The sequence below is a fragment of the Paroedura picta genome, chromosome 4 (genome assembly GCF_049243985.1).
Source record: "Paroedura picta isolate Pp20150507F chromosome 4, Ppicta_v3.0, whole genome shotgun sequence".
NCBI lineage: Eukaryota > Metazoa > Chordata > Lepidosauria > Squamata > Gekkonidae > Paroedura > Paroedura picta.
Genome location: NC_135372.1, coordinates 93,296,818 through 93,318,909, shown reverse-complemented (window position 1 = coordinate 93,318,909; position 22,092 = coordinate 93,296,818). Strand labels below are relative to the sequence as shown.

General features: G+C 43.4%; 1 protein-coding gene across 3 annotated transcripts in view; it reads right to left on the bottom strand.

Annotated features, from left to right (window-relative positions):
- Positions 1-5,555: 5,555 nt before the first annotated feature.
- RPL10A (ribosomal protein L10a) overlaps positions 5,556-22,092 on the bottom strand; it is a 486,091-nt gene continuing 469,554 nt past the window's right edge. Inside the window, exons 1-6 of one of the 3 annotated variants that reach the window (XM_077334266.1) lie at positions 12,045-12,162; positions 9,751-9,825; positions 8,707-8,787; positions 8,146-8,294; positions 6,644-6,816; positions 5,556-5,799 (exon numbers count right to left, since the gene is read on the bottom strand). In XM_077334266.1, coding sequence (XP_077190381.1) covers positions 5,629-5,799; positions 6,644-6,816; positions 8,146-8,294; positions 8,707-8,787; positions 9,751-9,825; positions 12,045-12,049 — 654 coding nt within the window. In that variant the 5' untranslated portion in view covers positions 12,050-12,162 and the 3' untranslated portion in view covers positions 5,556-5,628. Of the gene's footprint in view, positions 5,800-6,643; positions 6,817-8,145; positions 8,295-8,706; positions 8,788-9,750; positions 9,855-12,044; positions 12,163-22,092 lie in introns of those variants that run through there. The other 2 variants (XM_077334267.1, XM_077334265.1) reach the window with 2 other exon arrangements.

Below are 22,092 nucleotides of genomic sequence, written 5' to 3'. Positions count from 1 at the left end.
TGAAGCAATCTTCCCCCTAGCAAGCTTGCAGAATATGGAACGCATTTTTGCTGCTGTTGGAGAAGCCCCTTGTTTATGAGCCAGACGCCTGCTATCTTGTAAACATCGAGAGCTTGTCATGGTTTCAGCTCTTTATAACCGTATGCTAGCGAAGCTTAAAACCTGACAGGAAGACTTTCTGAATGCCGTCATCTCAGCTTGGAAAGAGAGTAACGTTTTGCAATCAGGAGGGGAAGAGTGCATTTTGCAAAAGTTGAGAAGCCAGCCCAACAGGGAGACCCAGACAGACAGTGTACCATTGCCTCCAGAAAACAGATTGTTTTGGAAGACCAAGATAGCTATATTATATCTGTCTCCACAGTGTCAGTGATCAGGATTAATCTGAATGATAGGAAAGCCTCACCAATAAAAACACACCTCACACACAGAAAATGCATAGCTATATTTTTGTGTTGTGTCATTATTAAAAAGAGTTCCTTTAAGCATGCCCTGAGTAGGCTCTGCTGTTTTACCAATTAGATTAACTGCCAGGGGGAGAAAACAACTAAAATATTAATTAAGGCTCAGGGGTTTATTAAATTGAATTTTTAAATGGAAGAATTTATAATAACTATGGATGCCAGGTGCCTTCTTAGAAGAAACATTTAGTTGCTCATCTTTATCTTTCACTTTACTTTCGCATACACACAACCTAACATATTTTTATCCCATCTTTCCTCAAATACAAATATGCATCATTCTCCTCTTCAGCTTTTGGTTGGAGGTGGGGAATATGAGAATATGAATGACTCAAAGTCACCCACAACATTTTACAGCCCTGTGGAAATCTGAACCCATGGTTCTACCATTTTTGCTTCCGATGATAACGAAAGCTAAGAACAGCCCTGCTTTCTGACCTATTTTTCTCCTTTGTACTATTTCCATCACAGAACCTCTATCTCCCGTGCAACCAATCCTTAAAGCAGCTTTGTTGCTTTTAATCAGACTTAAGTTGCAGTGATGCCTGCCTGAACCCCAAGGTAAACAATTGTGACTGGTTAGAAAGGAACTTCACAGGGTCCTTGTAGTGCCAGACTCTATGCAGGACCTGCTGCACGAAGAGTCACCCTTAACAAATGTGAACCATAAAGCAGGGGTAGTCAACCTGTGGTCCTCCAGAAGTTCATGGACTACAATTCCCATGAGCCCCTGCCAGCAAATGCTGGCAGGGGCTCATGGGAATTGTAGTCCATGAACCTCTGGAGGACCACAGGTTGACTACCCCTGCCATAAGGCATACTTTTCATTTCACCCCTCTCCCTCTTTATGACACAGCACAACTGAAATGAGGGAAGTCTGGCTTTGTTGCAGTTTGTAAAACTCTTATCCAGTGCTTCCCCAAAATTCTTTCAATTTGATAAGTAAGGTCAAAATTTCAGCATGAGCCATGCCAAAATGGACCTGAAACAGGTATGGTGTCGTGGATACCATCAGACTAGAATTTGGAGGAGACAGGCACAGACACCCCCCCCCCCCCCAATCTACTTTGGGAACTTGCTGGGTGATCTTGAGCCAGCCTGGCCAACTTTGCAAGGTGGCTGGAAGGATAACATGGAGGAGAGGAATATGACAGAGGGGAGAAAACCTAGAACTGAAGTAAATAAACAAATAGAACACAGATTCAAACTGGCTTTGCAGCATCTTAAAAACAAATAGATTTCCTGGGATACAGGTTTTCCTGGACTATTTGATTCCCCTTCATCAAGCACCCTCTGAGTACCCTCTGTTGGCAAACATGCATTGACAAATAGAAAGACTATTGAAAACAGTGGAATCAAAAGGTGATGACATGTAAGAGGTACAGGCGATCAAAAGTACAAGCCAGGACTCAACATTCATACTGTTTTGCTTAATTTCATCAAAGCATTGCAAAACTGAATGTTCTTTGGGAAACCTGACTTTCTTTTGCTGCAAATCTGCTGCTTTGACAGTTATTTACTTGTGACGCCAGGAAATGTGCCCCATGGCCATGCTTGAATAGCTCCTTCCATCTGAAATCTTCTGACTTCTGAAATGGCCGATGGCATAGCAGTCATAGAAATATTAAGGGTTTAAACTTTATGTAAGGGGAACGAGCTTAAGGTGATTAAATAGTGTTCTAGGCCATGCTAATTCTTAATCATTTTGCACCAGGATATAATCTTAACTGGAGCCACAGACAGCAAAGAGGGCTGGCTGAACACTTGATTCAGTCTGCTTTAGAAGCCTATGCTGACTACAGCCTTGAGTCCATCATAGCAGGTTATTAAAATGACATCAGTTGAACAACTATTGACAGCTAAATAGCAAACAAATTACTTTGGCTGTATCCAGTTGAATTTGTGCAAACAAAGTGTTGGTAATTGCTGTTTTGACAAACATGTCTGAAACAGAAATTTCAGATGCAATTAGCTGCCCCCCTGGTAAAATATCAGTTTCGATTCTTAAACTAAACAAAACACCCTGGTAGAGAACTGTAAGAACACCTAATATATATATTTTGGTAATATTTTACAAAGCCAATAAGAGTACTGTGCTACAATGTCTCTGAATCTGTGTGGAAGCTAAGGAAATCACTTGGAGCACATGAAATACTACTGCAGGCAGAAATCTGCTTGTGGAGTGTGACTTCTCTACCCTTCCCCAAAGCCTGAAATGCTGCTTCTGCCACCAATGCCATCATTTCAGGAGGGGCTTTTGTTTGCAGCAGGAATGAGCAGCCAGCAAAAGATAAATTTTGCACAACAGTTTATACGGGGACAGTTGGCAGGCAGAAAGCCTCAGAGAGACTGAATTCATTAACCCCCCAATGAAATAGATGGGCTGTGGATTCAAGGCACATGAGTGAATAGGGGTGCATAATAAATGTAAAGATTACTGGCAACAAGATACTGCATTGGGGACTACTTTATGTGTGGTAAGTGCTGTCGAGCTGCTTCCAAGTTATGGAGACCATAGCAATTAATGACCTCCAAAACATTCCCTTGTGAACAGCCTTACTCAGGTATTCCAAACAGAAGGCCCTGGCTAACCTCAGGAAGCCAGTTCATCTCATGCTGGGTCTTTTCCTGCTGCCTCCAGCAGCATTTTGCAGCATTATTTATTTACATACTGCTATTCTTCGCATGGACTCATGTCAGTTCACAATGAAAACATTAAAACCCATAAAACTTCCCTTTTCCAGCAAGTCTTCTCTTCTCATTATGTGACCGAAGTGCGATAGCCTCCATGAGATCACTTTAGCTTCTAGGGAGAGTGCAGGCTTGCAACTTTAGCTTCTAGGCGATTTCTGGCAGCCCACAGTATTCATGAAACACTCATCCAACACCCCGTTTCAAATCAATTAACTTTTGTCCAGTAAGCTTTCTTCACTGTCCAACATTCATACCCATACATAGTAATGAATTATCTTGATCTACTTTAGATTACTTTGTTAGGGGGCATGTTGTCTCAATGGGACCTAGTTGTCAAGGACAACAGAAGGGAAAAAGCTGCTGCCTATGTTGTCGTTACTCCAGCCTTGGCCCATCAGTACTGGCTCCAAATGAGTACAATCCAAGGTTTTGGTGCTGACCTTACCAGCTCTAAATGGCTTGGGACCAGCCATGCCAAGCCTGCCCAGCCACTTGTCATCTTCCAGCCCTGCTTCAGAGCGTCCCCCATCTTCAGAGATTAGGCAGGTGGCAGCCTGGGATACTGATCTCTGTCAGGGCCCAAAAACTTCTGAATTCTCCCCAGAGACTCACCTAGTCCCTTCTTTCACCAGCTCCCACCAACAGATACTTTTTTGCTTGGTTCAAAGTGATCCTGCCCTGTGTTGACCTTTCAGTATATTTTAGCTTGGTTTTGTTTTAATAATGTTTTCATTTTGTTTTAAAGATGTATTACAGATTTTTAATCTGCGAGCTGCCTTGGTGGCCATGACGAGAGCAGAAAGGCAGGATATAAATGCTGTAAATGACAACATAGCAATGATTTAGATATCCAAATACTGTTACCATGTTGGAGACATTAGTGCTTAGTCCAGAAACTTTAATGTAGCCATGGCTAGTGCCCTGGGTAAGACAGATCTCTTCAACCCATTCAGATATAAATATGGTAGATTAATTCTGTCAGTACTCTTAAGGGTAGAAACCTTGTGTAAAATTACAAAACTTCTAATTATAAAGGGTAGTTGCCCAGTTGCAAAGCACGTGGTTTGCATGCATAGTCTCAGCTTCAATATATTAATTCTGCCAACGATCCTCTCTGGAGTATCAAGACAGATGAAGTAGTCCAAGACCTCTATATGAAACTCCAAAGAGCAGCCACCTGTCTAAGACCAACGGCCTCAGTGCAGTGCAGCTTTGTATGTACAAAATTGTAATTTCCCTTTCGTTATCAATTTACAGGATTTCTGCTGCTCAATTCTGAACTGTCTGGCAGTAAAGCTCTCTTATTTAAACACACCAAGTTTAGATTGTATTTTAACATTCTGTACATGAATAATCCAAACGATCTCCAAAGATTAAGTGAAGCAAAGTATAAATGGAAGAGAATTTTTAAGGGGAACATTAAGAAGCTACATTATTCCAAGTTGGTTGCATCTCTTCAGCACAGGAAATGGAATGCGATTGTTCAAAAGTGTATGTTTATTTTGGTTGTTTTTTTGCTATATAATACTGATTTATGTGTAACGAAATTCTAAGAATCAGGAGGGAATGCCAGAACTCTACCCCTAAATGCTGATGCAACTGAGTATCCAAGTATATGTATGTGGCTACTTCATGAGATGGATATATATGCTGAATATGTCCTTTACATAGATGAGAAATTGAGCAACTTTAGTCCAACTGAAGTAAACAACACTTCATACTGAAGTCACCCAGATTCTAAATTGTGATTAAATTTAAGACTATACCCCTACGTACTCTCCAACAACAGAACTTGTGTTTTCTGTACAATTTTATTCCCCCCCCCCCCATATAGAAATGGTCACTATGGCTACTGGCAGAATGATCAGAATTAGAGTAGAATTCACTCTCCCTCTAGTGGTACATACAGTGGTCACAGGTTCTGCTTGCTTAGGTAAACAGGCAATTCATTCAAAAGGTTTAACTATGAGAAGAGGTATGGATTAGCTTCAACCCTTCCTCCTTCCACCATAGAATCTGGTTCTCCTGAAAAATCCCAGATACATAGGGAAACCAAAATATACCTGAAAAATACCAATAAGGTGTGTTCTTTGGTTAGGGTAACCGTCTACTGGAAATACAATTTCCAGGGTCACAGAATATGTGGTGTGGGGTAATAGCCATGCCTCTTGAAAGTGGGGGGTGCTGCAGCAAGGAGGGCGGAGGGCAAGAAGTCACCCTTCCCTCCTCAGGCCTCAATGTGAGGGACCAGCATGGTTATTCCTCCAAACAGGTTTGCAGCTGACATCCAAAGAGGTTTCTGCTGTAAGTCTGATGACCAAGCTGGTGTTTTCATGCATACTTATCCTTTAACTGAATGGCAATGGCATGCAGAGACCTCAGCTTAACACAAACAGACAACTATTTAGGTGACCAGGATTTTATCAAACCAGAAGACACACACAGAGTAACCTAGTGAAAAACAATTATATTGTCATCAGTATAGGCGTTGGGGTTTCCCCATGGTGCTCTTGACATACAAGGCCCGCACGTTTTGCCAATTTTTCTTCAGCAGTGATACCAGGAAGTTGATAGCCAGGTGAATGTTGTACACTAATTCATCTTCCGTCATCTTCACATGACCAACTGCCACAGCCAAACACAGCACCTAGAAGCATCCAGAAAAATATTCATCGGTTCACTGGTATGACTCAAGATGGATTTTCACTCCAATGGGGATCCAAAAACACTTTAACTTTGTTCTTTCCTCCTTTCATTTTTTAAAAGCATTTACAACAACCCGATGAAGCAGGTTAAGATGAGAATAACTGGCCCAAGATGGGAAAATGGAAGAGAACATACGCAACTGAAAAGCATGACACAGTTCATCCAACATCATACCCAGCACAGCATAAATGATGAAAAACTGACTATACTGCTCACAGAGCTGGTATGGCATTTGCTGAAGTGGGAGATATTGCCAAGATAAAACTGTTAACCAGGTGTGCACCTTGATTAACATAACTTGTAGCACAACTGAATGATGCAAACTGAATGGCTACAGTAACTGAGCTCTAAGGAATGTTTCAGCCTGTTTTCAGAGATGTAGCTGACCAGCTAAGGTTGGGCCACATTAATATCTGTTGAAATTTCTTCCCACACAACCACTTATAATCCTGTGTAATGTGGCTCTTGATGACCCCTACCACTCCCTGATCCTAGAGAAGACAACTTTACCTGTTAAGACATAAAGAGATTGTCCCAAGATAGATACTCTGACACATGCTATAGCACATTTCTATGCTAAGATATAAACACACAGTTTTGCGGACTGTATATGAGCAGCTCAATTCATACACTAATTCATTATGCTTTACAATCCCCTATGCATATGGGGGGGGAGGGGGAGTCAGCAGAAATCCAATAGATAAACTTGCAGTTCCTTATTTTCAGTGCAGGGATCCCACCACCAGACGTTGGACATTTTAGGTCACTGTGGAATTATTTTTTACCTTCTTCATTTGAAACTTGATGGTGGACTTAACCTCATCAGCTTTGGCCACCATGTTCTCGTTGTGGGTGAGAAGAGAGGGGAACTTGCCAGCTTTGTTAAGTCCTGGGCCTAGAATTCGAGGAATCTGCTTGATCAGGGACTCAGAAGCCAGGAAAGCATCGTATTTCTTGGCTGTTTAAAGAAAAGAAATCGATACATGGTTCTTCGATCAAGGATCACCTCGGGATTGGTTAAAAACAAGACAAAACACAGCTGATGCCTTCTGAAGCCACTAGCAATTAAGGGAAATAAAGACTAGCTGACAAGGGTGTTCACATGGAAGTGAATCCTGTTTTAGAACAGCTGTTTGGAGTCAATCATATTAATACAACTTGGCAGTATGTACGCTAAAGTCAGAAGCAGACCACAAGTATAAGAGCCCTGCTGGATCAGACTAGTGATCCATCTAGTCTAGCATTCTACCTCACAGTGGCCACCTGTTGTTCTGCAGGTCCTCCCTTAATGTTGCATCCTGGCTCTAGAATTCAGAGGTGTACTGCCTCAGGAATGTGGAGGCTCCCTTTAGACACTCTGGCTAGTAGCCACTTGAAGACCTTCCCTTAATAAATCCATCTAATCTGTGTTTAACACCATTTAAACATATCTGTCACCCAACCATATGGTATGGTATGTGGGGGCGAGGCTCAAGCTGCATGTGTAAAGAAAGACTTCTTAGCATCCTTGCTCTCCAGACTAAAGGCTGCCTCAGGTTAAAGACAGCAACAGAAACATATAGGAAAACACAGTTGGCTGCATAGCAGACTGTGTGCATTCGAAAATATGCTTCCATGGGAGAAGACAAGCCTTGGTCCCCAATATGTTACATTCTGGGATCTTTGCACTGTTTTCTGCTGAAACTCCAAGGAAACAGGGCTACCATGCTTTCCCCTAGATGCAATGGAGTCTTGAAATGCACAGGAAATGCCTTAGCACAGAGTTAAATTAACTCATCACTCCCTTACAAATATTTCTGCATACTTAAGGAGTCACCAGATGGGCAGAAAAAAAATCTCAAATGTTAAAAAAAAACACAAGGGGGAGGGGTTAACCCCCCCACCCCAAGTAAAACAATATCTCTGAATAGGAGGAGGCCGGGAGCTGCACTGGGCCCAGCAGCAGCTCAGTCTGGGAGCCTCATGACACAACCTGGGAGCCAGGCTGCATGGCCGCTGCACTGCTGCCTTTGGACCCAATGGTAGCTACAGTGTAGGAGCCCAGCAGGGTATGCTGTTGGTAGTGGCAAAGCCCCTCACGGCATGCAAGTGGCTAGGGGAAAAATCTCTGCTGGTTTGCTCAGAGCAACTCCAGGAAAGTCAGCTGAGACTACTCCCCCCCCCCCCAAAAAAAAACAGCAGGCTTCACAATGGGCCTGACGGGGGCATGGAGTAGAGGAGATGGGATTCTCCCTCCCCCCATGCAAGTCTCCCAGGCCATCATGTATCTCATTTTAATTCTGCTTACCCAGCTTCTTCACTAGCTTCTTGTTCTTATTGAGTTTCTTCAAAGCCTCTATGTCCATGTGAGGGATGTCCACTGCTTTGGCTTCATCGCAGTGCTGCTGATCCCCTAGCACACAGATTGAGAACTTGGGCCGTGGAGCAGACTTAAGCCTGTAAGGGGGAAAGAGGACAGCATGGATCAACCAACACTCTTTCCCCAAGTAATGCAAAATATTAGATGAATACTCAAATCAGCAGGTGAAGGGCCTTACCACAACCAAGTAACAAGTCGTCATCCACCAGTCTTTAATCTGGCTTCTCAAAATTGGTCGGTGGGATCAGCAGAAGAGCCTCCCCACACCTTCCCTCATGTTTTAAGACCCAGGGTAGGGGTCCGTCCAGCCACGCCCACTTTGCAGTGGGAGAAGCTGAACTACCCAAGCAATTCAGCATTACACCCAGCTGCCTGGCTCTTTAGCAGTCAATGTGCTGCACACTAGACAAAATTCACACAAAAGTGAATTCACACAGCAGGGAGAGGGGTGCAAACTGAATGCTGGGTGAGACAGGAACAATGCCAAACCTGACAGTTCCGGAAAACCGCTTGTCCTTTTGCGGGTCATAGTTTTTCAGACTGATCTGCAACTCCACTGACTCCAAGAACCTAAAAAAACAAGACAGTTACATTTGACTTGGAAGGAGAGAGTATCTAGTAACCCACAAAATACACAACAATAAACCTGAGTAACAAAGCACTACAGCTGTTACGGAGGGAAATGAACAAGATATTCATTTTTTCCTCAGTTTGGCAACTTGATGACCACGGGGAGATTACCAGGAATCCTTGTGTTCTATGTAACTTAAAGGTTTGATCATCAGGCACTGGCTACTCTTTCTCCTTCTAAATGGAGCATGCTTGAGCCAAACAAGGAATATTTTTTTTAAAAAAATTAAACAAACACCATTGAACAAAACTGGCCTCCCTTTCAAAGACCCATTTACTCCACTTGGGGCTGAGAAAGGGCAGGTAACAAATATAATTATTATTAATAAAAAATAATAGTCCTCCCTGACAAACACTGCTTCAAACCCAACCTATCAAGAGAGAAACCAGCAATTCCAATAGAACAGCTGAATCCAGGAACACCTTAGTGACCAACAATTTTCAGGATATAGGTTTTCAAGTGTCAATACTCTTTTCAACAGTTACTTCTGATTCACTAAAGCACAGTGAATGTTATTGGTCTCTAAGGTACTACTAGACTAGAATTTAACTTTTCCACATACTCCTTACACTTTCCACCATTTACTCTGAAGATAGAAAAAAATGATCACACAACACATCTTGGAATGCTCAAGCAAGCGTAAGCCTGTCTGTTCCGGTCAAGATGACAGACACATGCTGTGCTCTTCTAGAAACTTGGTGGAATGCTGAGGCAGTTTCCCCCTCTCTTCGGTTAAAGAAACTGTGTACCAGGCTGCCCCTTCCTTCCCACTTTAGACCTGAAGATCTAAGATTGAGCGCCATTATGCAATTTTCCATCATGTTGTCTTGCTTAACAATGCACACGATCAGGCTGAATTCCATCTTGAGGTCTCACGGTACAGAATAAATGGAAGTTCTTACTTGCGTGGCTTTGCCAGACTCCCTTGGAGGACTTCTTTCACTGCTTCATACAGTGTGTCCCGGGATACTTTGCTGCTGCAGAAAGACATCACATTTATTTAGACCAAAACTCCCTTCTGAAATTACTTGAATGCCAAAATGGCAACTCCAAAAATATTGAGCTTGGACTCTGCCAAGAAGGAGACCAGCCATCAGCAATACCTTTCCACACACCTTCACCATATTTATGTGAAGTCTGGGGGGTTTCTCCTGGCTGAACATAAAGATGTCAGACATAAAGGTGGAAGGCATTATTATAAAGTACAGTATTTGCTGGCGTATAAGACTACATTCCCCCCCTGAAAAATATGCCTCCAAGTGGGGGGGGGGTCGTCTTATACGCCGGGTGCACTTCAGTTGGGATAGACATAGCTGCCCATAGTAGTGTAATGCAATGTAACAAACTCTATATTTTGAGTGGAAATGTTGGGGGGTCGTCTTATACGCCGGCAAATACGGTATATTTTCACAACCTCTGTGCCCAGTCTTTGTACCAGCCGAGATTTCTTTGTACTGGTTCTCAAGAGAGAGAAAATGTTATTTTAATGATGAATTTGAGCAATCCCAAAACATTTCTAACCATTCTTATCAAAGCTTAGTAGTGCTTTGCAAGATATCCCAAGATTTAAAAACCTTAAGACTTGTAAGGGAAATGCATCACTATTAAATGCACTATGATTTATACCTGACATTGAACTTGTCACAGAGGAAATGTAAGCCATGTTGCCACAAATATTCCTCTCAAACACCCAATGTTAATTTCATTCAAACAGAAAGAGTTCCCAGTTACACAGTACCATGTAATGTTTATTTAGGTGTTGGGATGGCTGACCATTGGGTAGTGTACCCTCATTAGATTCCACCTACTCTCCCTTGGCTCACTAATGCTTCACATCAAGAGTTTAAGAGTGAGACAAGCCCTGCATTGCAGACAGCACCAAATTGGGAAGAACAGCCAACACACTGGAAGATACAGAATCAATGAGATACGGAACAGGTTCAGGAGTAATGAGGATGATCAGAAGCAAGGACATCAAGCCCAACAAGAAAAGGTTAAGGGATTTGGCAATCTCCTGTTTGGAGGTTGAGAGGGGACATGACTGCTTTCTTTAACTAACCAAAAGACTGTGCTGTTCCTCTTGGCAGCAAAGCAGAGGACTCAAAATAATGTGTTTTAATTACAGAGGGGTACCAGCTGGATATTAGCAAGAGTAGTTCAGCAGTGGAATCGGCTTGTAGGGAGATGGTGAGTTCTCCCTCCCTGGCAGTCTTCAAGCAGCAGCTGGACAAAATAACCTGCTTGACACATTCTAGGATTCTATATTTCAGTAGCAAGGCCTGCAAGGGTTCACTGTTCCATGGACAAAAAACTGCAGGGAATGGTCACACTTCAAAAGCACGTCAGCTTGATACTGTACCAGTCCTCCTCAGCATGAAGGCCAAAGCCTGTGCTGCTCCCACAAACTCCTGCTCTTGTTGTCCAAAATAAATTCATCCCTAACCATAAGCAACCTGATTTTGTGTATATTTCATTTAAAAGCTAGCCTCAGTAATTCAAGTGAACTTGAGCATGTGAAACTGCCTTACCTGGAATCAGGCCTCTGGTAAGTCAAGGCCAGGACCACCTACTCAGACTGGCAGCAACTCTCCAGACCAGAGTCTCAGGCAAGGTCCTTCACACCACCCACTACCTGATCTTTCAACTAGAGACCCTAGGAATTGAACCGAGGGCCTTCTTTACGAAAAGCCCTTCCCCTTAAGTTGTTTCCATGTATTTAGGATTGCAGACTATGGCCTGGTTTAGCCATGCAGGAAAACAAAGCAGCAGAAGTGGTGGGCGCAGCTTCAAGCCTTCCTTCACATTAAATACTCAAGCATCGGAGATCATTCAGAAACGTGACCCTCCCCCTGCAATCCGAAATGGTGCGGTCCGTTCTCATTCTCCCGCATGCGCGAGCCAGGCCTTAGATCCATGGCCGAACCCTGCGTTTTAAGGGGGGGGGGGAACCTGTCCTTCAGTCTTCTACGAGGGCCTCCTTCAGCGTTAGATTCGGCGGGCCGGATAAAAGGACTCCGCAAAGAACTTCAGCAAAAGCCACCCTCCCCCCCCCCCCCCCCCGGTAACGGCTCAGGCGCCTGCCTCCCGCCCAAGACGCCTCTTTGTCCCCTGAAGGCGCTCCGAGGCCGACTGGGCCCCCGAGACGCGGATGGCGGCAGATGCCCATCAGGAGCCCCCACAGAGAAAAACCACCAACCTCATCTTGGCGTCTCGGCGAAGGACGAAAAGACCCACCTCTTCCGGCTCTCACGAGAACTACAGGTGGTAATCTCGCGAGATGCGCATGCGGCTTAACTAGCTGACGTCATTCCGTTAGAGGCGCAGAGGGCGGTCTGTGCGACGACATATGCATTCGGAGGGGTTGGGGGAGGGACATAGCAGGACTCGTGGCTTCCGATTCGGAGATGCAACAACTTGGATTGGGAGTTCCTTGCTCCAAGGGCGGGGCGGGGAAGGCGTTTTCTGGCCTCAGCTCTCTTCTCGTCCGCCGTTTCCTATCGGGTCGTTTCTGCAACCCATTTTGGCCGTACCGGCAGGGTTGCGTGCCCGCCTGTGCGAGTCTAACCGGGTCTTCTATCCTGTTCCCTGTTGCATGGGGAATCGGTGTCTGCAGCTACAGCCGAAGTGACATTCAACAGAATAAACTGGATACCAAACCAGTTAAGGAAGTGAACGAACAAGGGGAAAGATCAAGGATTGTGCACAGAGCAGAGAGGCCAAGGGCACTGTGTTCCAGGTGGTTTTGCTCTTTCAGGTCTCTTTAAAAATACCGTGGCAGCTGCAAAGGTCCTGTGGTTCCCCCCCAAACTTCGGGGAGATCCTTTCCCCTTGTAAGGGCTTGGGCACCTTTTTGTACCCTTCTTGCATCCCATGCATTGCTTATTCAGTACAACTTTCTCTTCAGGCCTATAGCAGCACTGCTTCATAAAGAAAGAGTGCTGGCTAATTGGAAGTGTGAGCTGCTCTCACAATAATAACACTGAAACCAAGCAAGATTGCACTTTCAAAGCACACAGGCTTTCCTTCTCAACTTTGATATTTAAGGAGGAAAAGATAAAAATCAGGGTATTGGACTTCTATATGATTCCTTAGGCCACAAATGACCTCAAGTGGTCATTTATTTATTCGGATTTTTATTTTATGCCACCGTTCCCAGCAAGTTGGCTTGGGGCAGTTAACAACACAACAGCTTAGGGTAACAAAAGAAGAAAGACACATTAAGTTCAAAAGTAATAAAACAGGTCCTGAACTGGAGCTGTCAGGTCCTGGTGGCACAGGGAGGGTGGATGCAGGGAAGATTTGTCCACCCTAGACTTGCCCTCCCTGATTTATTTTATTTATATATCACTCTCCCCTGAGGCTTAGCCAATTTATGCAGATAGATAAAGAATGCTATTGTGTTGGCAAACTCTAGAAGTTGAAAAGAACAGTGTTTTGTATTTATCTGCTACAATATACGTCTGTAATACTGAAAATCGTGTTTAGAATTTTGTATCATTTTTCTTTGTGTGGGAATCTTTGTTAGATCAAGAAGCAAACTCTTTACTTAAGCAAGGGTTTCATTTATTGATCCAAGCAAGTACACTCATTCAGAAAGATTAACAGAACTTGAGATGCTGCTTCTTGTAAAGAACATATAATCTTTTCCAAGGCATCCAAAGTACACTGCTAATTAAAATTCTGTTGCTGGCAGTTTTCCTCCTGCTTCTCACCAAAACTATTATAATATTTCTTGAATATTTCACACCTTTTTTTCTCATTATACTGGATCAAAATATGAGATTTTGCTATAAAGAAATCTATTTTTATTTCATAGGCAACTGCTATGAACATGTTCCTTGCCATATGAAACTACAGGAGACCTAACTATGTAGAGATCAAATATTATATATGTTAGACTTTGAGCAAGTCAGCCACTGACTGTCAAATAAAGGGTTAATGTTTATTGACACTAGGTGCTAGTGGGAACAGACAATAGTGGGTTGTTTGTTTACTGCTATGCAAAGTGTTTACCAGTCATTGCTTACCTGCATACTTGTAACATCTGCAGCTAATAATTGAAGAGAAGGTTTTTCTGCTTCCACCCTTTGTTCCAAAAGAAGAATACAGGATAGAGATCTGTATTGGAGTTCAGCCATGTAACAGCTTGGAGCTCTACCATGAGCTATGCATCTTCTTGTTTTATTTCCAAGTTCCCCTGTCCTGGTAATCTAGTAAAATATGCTTTTTATACTATAACATTGCTTTGTGTGGGCTCATCATTTATAAATTAACTCTGCTACTAAAAGGTAAAGGTATCCCCTGTGCGAGCACCGAGTCATGTCTGACCCTTGGGGTGACGCCCTCTAGCATTTTCATGGCATACTCAATACAGGGTGGTTTGCCAATGCCTTCCCCAGTCATTACCGTTTACCCCCCAGCAAGCTGGGTACTCATTTTACCGACCTCGGAAGGATGGAAGGCTGAGTCAACTTTGAGCCGGCTGCTGGGATTGAACTCCCAGCCTCATGGGCAAAGCTTTCAGACTGCTTGTCTGCTGCCTTACCACTCTGCGCCACAAGAGGCTCTACTCTGCTACTACTTTTACACAAAATATCCAACAATATGACGCCGCAGTTACCATTGTTAGACAACAGATTTTCAAGGTACAGATCACCAGCCCCTTTGTTTCTGTATTGGGGTAGGGAACAATTATATTCCAGACTATGATGGAGGGATCTATCCATTGACTTTGGTAAGCCATTGATGGCTCAATAGAATTGTGGAGCAGGAGACTGATATTAATTCCTTCCCAAAGCTGGTTTTTATTGATTTGTTGTCATAATGTGTCTTGTTAGCAGAAGTTCTGATTGCTGAAGGAGCCTAATAAAGCACATACTCTCAAGTGGTGTCCTACTCATCCTTGTGCCAAGTCCGATGACAAATAAGATTTCCTTTCTGCTGCTTTATCTATAATTCCATGGAGACCAGTCAGCATACTGGAAGTTTTTTTTTTTAAGTCCTGGCTAGCAGATGGTCTCTTCAAATTGGACACAGGCCTGACCCCAACAGAGCTGCATTCCTACAAATCTCTTTTCCTAAACTTATCAAAATTTGAATACTTGGGGCAATAGAGTTCAAGAAACTTATACTGCAATTAAATTGAGATTATACCAGAAAAACAAAAATGTAGAGAGATTTAAGAGTAACTGGGTACCTACTATGTTAAGAATGGAGAATGTGTTAGATGCATTCGATTTTGATTATGGTAATGTTGTTAAATATTGTTAAATATGTTTTAAAACATTTTGTTTTTGTAAATTTTGAAAATTTGGATGGATTACTTATTTGTTTGTGTGAAGATTATTATTATTATTAATAATAATAATAATTTTATTTCCCGCCACTCCCCGTAGGCTTGTGGTGGGTCACAACAGTCCTATCCCCATTAAAATACCCATTAAAAGACTTTAAAAACAATCCCAACATGGCGGAAGCTCTCATTATTCCCACCCCTGCTATCAGAGCGGCAGGAAGGGTGGGGAGGAGATCTAACTTACTAGGTCCAGGGGGGGTGGGGAATGCTGGCACTCATTCGCTGACCCCGGCCTCAACCAAAAACCTGGCGGAAGAGCTCCGTCTTGCAGGCCCTGCGGAAAGCTGGTAAATCCCGCAGGGCCCGGGAGCTCATTCCACCAGGTAGGGGCCAGGACCGAAAAGGCCCTGGCCCTGGTCGAGGCCAGGCGCACTTCTGTAGGGCCAGGAACGATCAGGAGATTCTCCCCCGCCGAGCGTAGAGCCCTGCGGGGGATATAGGGCAGTAGGCGGTCCCTCAGGTATGTGGGTCCCAACCCGCGTATAGCCTTAAAGGTCAAAACCAGAACCTTGAACCTGATCCGAGCAGCAATTGGCAACCAATGCAGCTGCCTCAGCACAGCCTGGATATGGGCCCTCCATATCCAATGAGGACCCGAGCAGCTGCGTTTTGCACTAGCTGGAGTTTCTGGATCAGAGACAAGGGTAGGCCGGCGTAGAGCGAGTTTGAGAGTTGTTCTTAATAAATTAAGGGGGAAAGAATTAACAATGATTAACTACTGGCCTGGCTATGCTGTTTGATTTGTCCCTTCTAAAATTGTGCTCTGCAGTGACTGCTGGCTGCATTAGAAGTATAGCTCTGCCACCTAATGCATGTTGATGGAAAAGGCAGGATTTTTGTGGTCACTAAAGCATTTAAAGGATTTTATGAGAAAGAAAATGATGACAGGAACCTTTTCTGAGACATTGCTGACAATAAACAAGAATATGTAAAGGGTCCACACGTCAAAATATGACTGAGAAATAGGTAATCTTAGTATTTAGACCCAATTCAGAATTCCAGAAAGGTCTCTAGAAGTTATCAGTACCATTATCCTCTCCAAACAGTGATAGTGCAAGGCTGGGATGGAGGGAGGTAGACCTGCATTTTTGGGGATGGAGCTTGGGAAGGACAGAGATTTGAGTGGGGTACAATGCCATAGAGTCTATCTCAAAAGCAGCCATTTTCTCCAGGAGTCAAGAGATGAGCTGTAATTCTAGGCCATCTCCAGGTCCCCTCTAGAGGTCAGCCATCCCTAGGTGGATCACACCAAGAATGCAGGCAACTGCTCTGTGTGTCACTTTCTCCTCAAGACAACTTGTTTGTATTCCTGTCAGAATAGACACATCCTCAGCACTGTCTGTCTCTCCACTACTCACTGCCTCTCTCAGCCCTTTACTCTCCATCCTTTCCAACTAAATCTCCAAGTCTCCTGTTGCTAGGCAACACCTTAGCCAGGCAGCACAGCAATATCTTCCCTTCCCCATAGATAGCAGACCAATAAAGCCCTCTTTTCCCAGCTCTGTCTCTGTATGTAGCTACTTCAGCAAGCAAATCAGAGGGAGAGTTGGGATAGCAAAGTCAGCCTAGTTGAGTCCAATTGCCCCTTGTTGCCTCCCTAACAAGAAATTACACCTGCAGTGTCCATTAACCATTCTTTCTCATCATCTCAATATTAGTCATGTAGGACTGGGTGCTAGAATTGCTTTGTTTTCTCTAACCGTTCCATGAATTTTTTCTTTTGTAGTCTGTATTTTAAATTGTAGACAGTTATTTTGAACTGTCAACAGTCCTCCTCACTGTAGTAGAAAAAAGGCACTATATAATAACCGAGGGATTTTGCTGTGTTCTGGACCATTAACTATTAATAGAGTTCACCAAAATACTGTTTTTATATTCATTTTAAATTGTAGTAACTTAGAGCAAGTCTATGTAGGATCCTACTTGGTTGGTTTAATGGAGCTTACTATTTGGATTGCAATGTTAACAATAGTATGAGCACGATTAGGAGTGAGACATGAACATAAATTCTCTCTATATGGCCCATTATGCACGGAGTGGAAGGTCCTCATTCGGGGTGGAATGGCGGCGGCTAAAATCATCAATTATGCACGCTGTAGGCGGCAACTAGGCGCAGAGTCAACGTATGCCACCAAAAAAGCCGCGTGAGATGCGGAAGAAAGTGGAGCTTCCCGGGACCAGGGCACAACCAGAAGCGACTCCGGAGTAGCCGCCTGCGTAATCTGATACTCTGGGTTTTGCCGCCGTTGTGTTCCGTCCCGTGCATAAGTGGTTTGCTTCGCATCTTCCTCCTCCACGTTCTCCATGCCACCATTTCAGTGGCCGTGCATAATAGGCCTATAAGCTGCCATTTCTCTGAGGAGCTGAAGGTGGAGGTGTCTCCCTTCCATACCATTTATCCTTGTGATTGCTATGTTCCTCCACTAGATGTTACCATAGACCAGATTTATGAGAGTTCTTGCTCCCAAACAAAACTTGCTGTAGTAATTAAAATGTTCAATGAACTGGAAAGCTACAACAAAGCCATAAATCTCACTTTTTGAAACAGGGAAAGGGAAAGATATAAGAAGTTCCTCTTCCTATGGGTCATAATTCTGAATCAGCATGGACATATTTGTTCCATTAGTATTGTTGCCCGTGCAGTAGCTATGATATTCTGTGACAGCAAATACTAAAAGATGTCTTGTGTCAACTTAAAGATTATTTGAAGAACAGATAGAATGCATTCCGCAGGTTAGGAAAGGCATTGCCAAGTTTAAGACGATGCCTGTGTGATTAACAATGGAAGTCAAGGAAGCTATAAAAAACCCCCAAAAGGCTTCTTTTAAAAAGTGGAAAGCCAGCCTGAATGAATTGAACAGAAGGGACTAAAATAAATATAATTAAGCATGCAAAAAGAGAATTGGAGGAAATATTTTGGACTGAGTTGTCACCAATATGTGGATGACAACCAGCAATTTCTGCTAATGGCTATCCACCCACCCACCCACCCACCCGTCCATCAACACACCCAGACAGCCTGGCCAGATGCCTAGAGACTGTGGTGGACTGGTTGAGAAAGGATGCTATAGGGAAAGATAAGTGTCTGGGACTCTCACTTTCTCATTTTTATGGCTTGCTTGTTCCTATTGCTTTCTTTTCAGCACATGGTTTCTCCCTCTAGTGGTTAACTTGGGGCCATTCCACATCTGATTTAAAAAGTTAGAGTCTTACCTTTTGCAAACACCATATTTTTAGCATTTTGCACAACGTCGTGAACATCCAGCATTACATCTGTAAACTGGGAGCTACATCATCCACTTTAAAGTGCTTGCAGGGAAATCCACAAAACTGGATTCCCCCTGCCATGTAGCGCTAGCTGGACTTTTCCCCACCAATTTGCCCATAAAGCATGCCTCTTCCCCACCAACCCCCCCCCCAAAATCCCCCCCCCCATTTGTAAAGGCTTCAAGGTTCCAGATTGCAAGAGGAATTGCACTGAAAGGAGCCCTATGCATCCATGAATAAACACATGCGTTTAAATGAATAAGTCTCATTAAAAAAATAGTGGGCATTGCGGTCCCGTTAAAAGAGCGAGAAAGGTGATTGGCTGCCTGTCTTGATTGACAGGCAGAAGAGAGGAGCATGTCTAGCACGTTTCCCTCTTCTGCCATTTCAAGCAGGTATGCAAAATGCCAGTAAGTGAGAGATGGCAGCAGAGGAGCCAGCAGGTGAGGAATTCTGGGAGGTGCAGGGTTTTTTTTTAGCATTATGCCATTGTGCTGGCGTAAGGCTTTTTTTTCCTGTGGGGAATGGCCTTTGATCTTACATCACAGTATTCCAGCATATCTTCCTGCAGATTTAAACTACAGGTTTTTAAGCCAGACATGCAGAAATGTGATGTCAAATCTGTCACTAGAGGGAACAAAACATGTTCAAAGAAGATCACACACGCACACACCCTGAAGCCTTAGAGACATACATGTGACAAAAATGAGAATGTAGGAGAGCCTGGGATCTTTTCAGTTTAGAAAAAGGATGACTAAGTGGGAACATAATAGAGGTTTATAAAATTATGCAGGGCCATAGAGAGTAGTAATTGATGATATCATGACGTTGCTTCCAAGGAAAACCTGAAAGTGATGTCACATCTCTTTATAGAATTGGTAGAAACTCTATGGTAATTTTTTCCAGTGATTCTTAGAGCGGCATGATGGCACTTTCTTGGAAGTGATGTCATACCATTGCCAAAGGAGTTAATTATTTTTCTCCTACCAACTGCTGGAGTGCTGGCAGGCAATGCTTACTGGGAAGGAGAGATCAACAGCCCCTAGCAAGCATATGGCAACCTTGACTGCTGATGAGAAACAACTGGATTCTTCTGGCTGTGGCACTGGTATTGTTTTGACTTCCAATAATGCTTTAAGTTGTAATTAATATTAGTTATGGTTTTGAAACACCTTGATTTAGGCAAGTTTGATCTAATGAGTACAAGGAACCCCCCCAAGTCTGCACCTCTCCATCCCCTTTCCACAAGGTTTTATATGTGCTGATTAACTGGAATCCCTCAAATACAAGAGTAAGTGGATTTAACTCACACTGAACCAGCAAATCATAGGCACAGTATTTCCACCCAAAACAATAAAGCATCTAGATAACTTGGCTGGCTTTGAAATCCTTCTGTATCAACCACTTGTCTTTACTGGGCTGCATCACTGTTATTTATTTGATAAATTTGAGCATGTCATCTTGTGTGCGACAGAACTGATGGGATGTGGAAAATTAAGATTTGGGATTTTGAAGGAAGGAAGGAAGGAAGGAAGGAAGGAAGGAAGGAAGGAAGGAAGGAAGGAAGGAAGGAAGGAAGGAAGGAAGGAAGGAAGGAGGGAGAGGAACTTGGAAAGCTGAGCTTTGACCTGGACGTGTGTGACATCACCGAATGTGTGAGATCATATCCTGTTAAGCTCCCTCCCCTCCTCTCCCCTCCCCTCCCTCCCTTCCCTTCCAAGTTCTCCAGGAATTCCTGGGTTGGAGTTGGTAACCCTACTTGCTTACCTTACTGAGCTGAGATTTGAGCAGGAAATTCAACCAGACTTAACAGCATCACACAGAAAGTTTGGTCTGTTTGTGAGCAATGCTGATATGTATAATTCTTCTATCTCTGGGCAAAATATTACGGAGACAAGATCCTATGTGCGCAAAAGCACTCTGATTAATTCCTGACCAGATTAATGGTCTGATAGCCAGGTAAAGGGAGAGTCTCTATCCTTTTCTGGAGCTGCACTTGACCTCTATGAGAACTTGCTGGAGATTAAAATTCTGTCCTAATCCATCTGAAATCCTTGGTTGTTGGGCGCATTAGTGGCTGCTTGGGACTATATACAGTAGCTGGACCTCCACAGGGAAAAGATACATTTACATGGAGGCTTGATGGCAACCGAGAGAGTTCTAAAAACAGAGGCCCACACCATAATTTCATGATTTGTTCCGGATACCCTAGAATTCTGGGGGATTCTAGACTTGTAGTATGAGTTCCCTGTGCACACTGTATAGAAAGATGCAGTTCTACATATGAATGTTATGCCTTTAGAATAGAGCTCCAGCTTCCTATTACATTAAACAGAGACAGACTGGAACAGCTGAGGGTTTTTGCTATCCCATACGTCATGCAGTTGGCTGCTAATCAAAATGCCTGCAGCCCTTCCCTTATTTTTCAGTTCTGTTTTGCAGGGGGCCAGTGGCTTCTTGATTGGCTGGCTGCCCACATGCTTGGTTTAGCAATGCTGAAATTATCCTGTTGTGTATGTTCAGCCATACTCACACAACCATGTGGGTCCAGTGGTTAAGGCACCAGATGGGAAAGAGCAGGAGTTCTTGGTTTGTGTCCCAATCTCCAGCTAGCAGAGGGACTAGTTTTGTTACTTGTCCTATGACTTGGCAAGAAAGGAGCAATCAAAAGCCAAGGAGAGGGGGTTTGGGAATGGTCAGGGAAGCCAAAGAAAAGAAATTGACATACAAGCCACAGGCAAGGAACAATCCAGGCCAACAGCAAATTAGCTAACTATAATTTCCTGCATAATATAATGATTGCGGTCACAGAGAAAGATGACGAGAGCTGAGGCACAAGCTATGAATGTGATCTGCAAATTCCCTTCATGTCTTACCTCAGTCACAATCACAAACTTACAAGGAGATCTGAGAGGTATACTAGTGCTCCCTCCCATCCTCAAATTTGGGATTACTACTACTGGATTCCCTTGTAGGATTATGGTAAAATTTACTGAGGGAGAGGCAAGTATAGGGATAATCCTATAGCTTTGTCTGTTCATGTCATTACAATAATACATTACAATAATAACCTCTTGAGTGATCCAGAGGTAACTGATTTATGCACCGAATATTAGAAATCACTATAAAGGATGCAAGAGAGTTAATGGAGGATCATGTGTCTGAATCCTTAATACTGTAATAATGTCTGCCTGATTAGCAGAGGGTCGATTTGCGTGTGTGTCCATTTTGGTTTCTTTTTTTAAAGTTCACCTTGCAGGGCAGTTGTGAGTATCCTCACAAACATCTGCCAAATAGGTTAGACTGGGAGGTTGGTGCAGGGCCAAGGTGGGTGGTGGAATAAGGATCTTTCAGTATTTCATAGTTTAGGGCCAAATTATAGATAACATTACAGGCTGATCTGTGATTAGCCCCCCAACGTGTAATTTATCTTCAAAAAACAGTTAAGTCCCTATCACAGCATGGGTAAAAAGTTTGTGTCTTCCTTCTCCCCTATTATTCCCCTAATTGAAACTGTCAGCCCAGACAGTTTATGACCCTAATAGGAGAAAAAGATAACAAAGGGTTGCCAACAGTTAGAGTGGTTTCTCAGTGGAAAAGACTTCCTTGGGAGGTGGTGGGT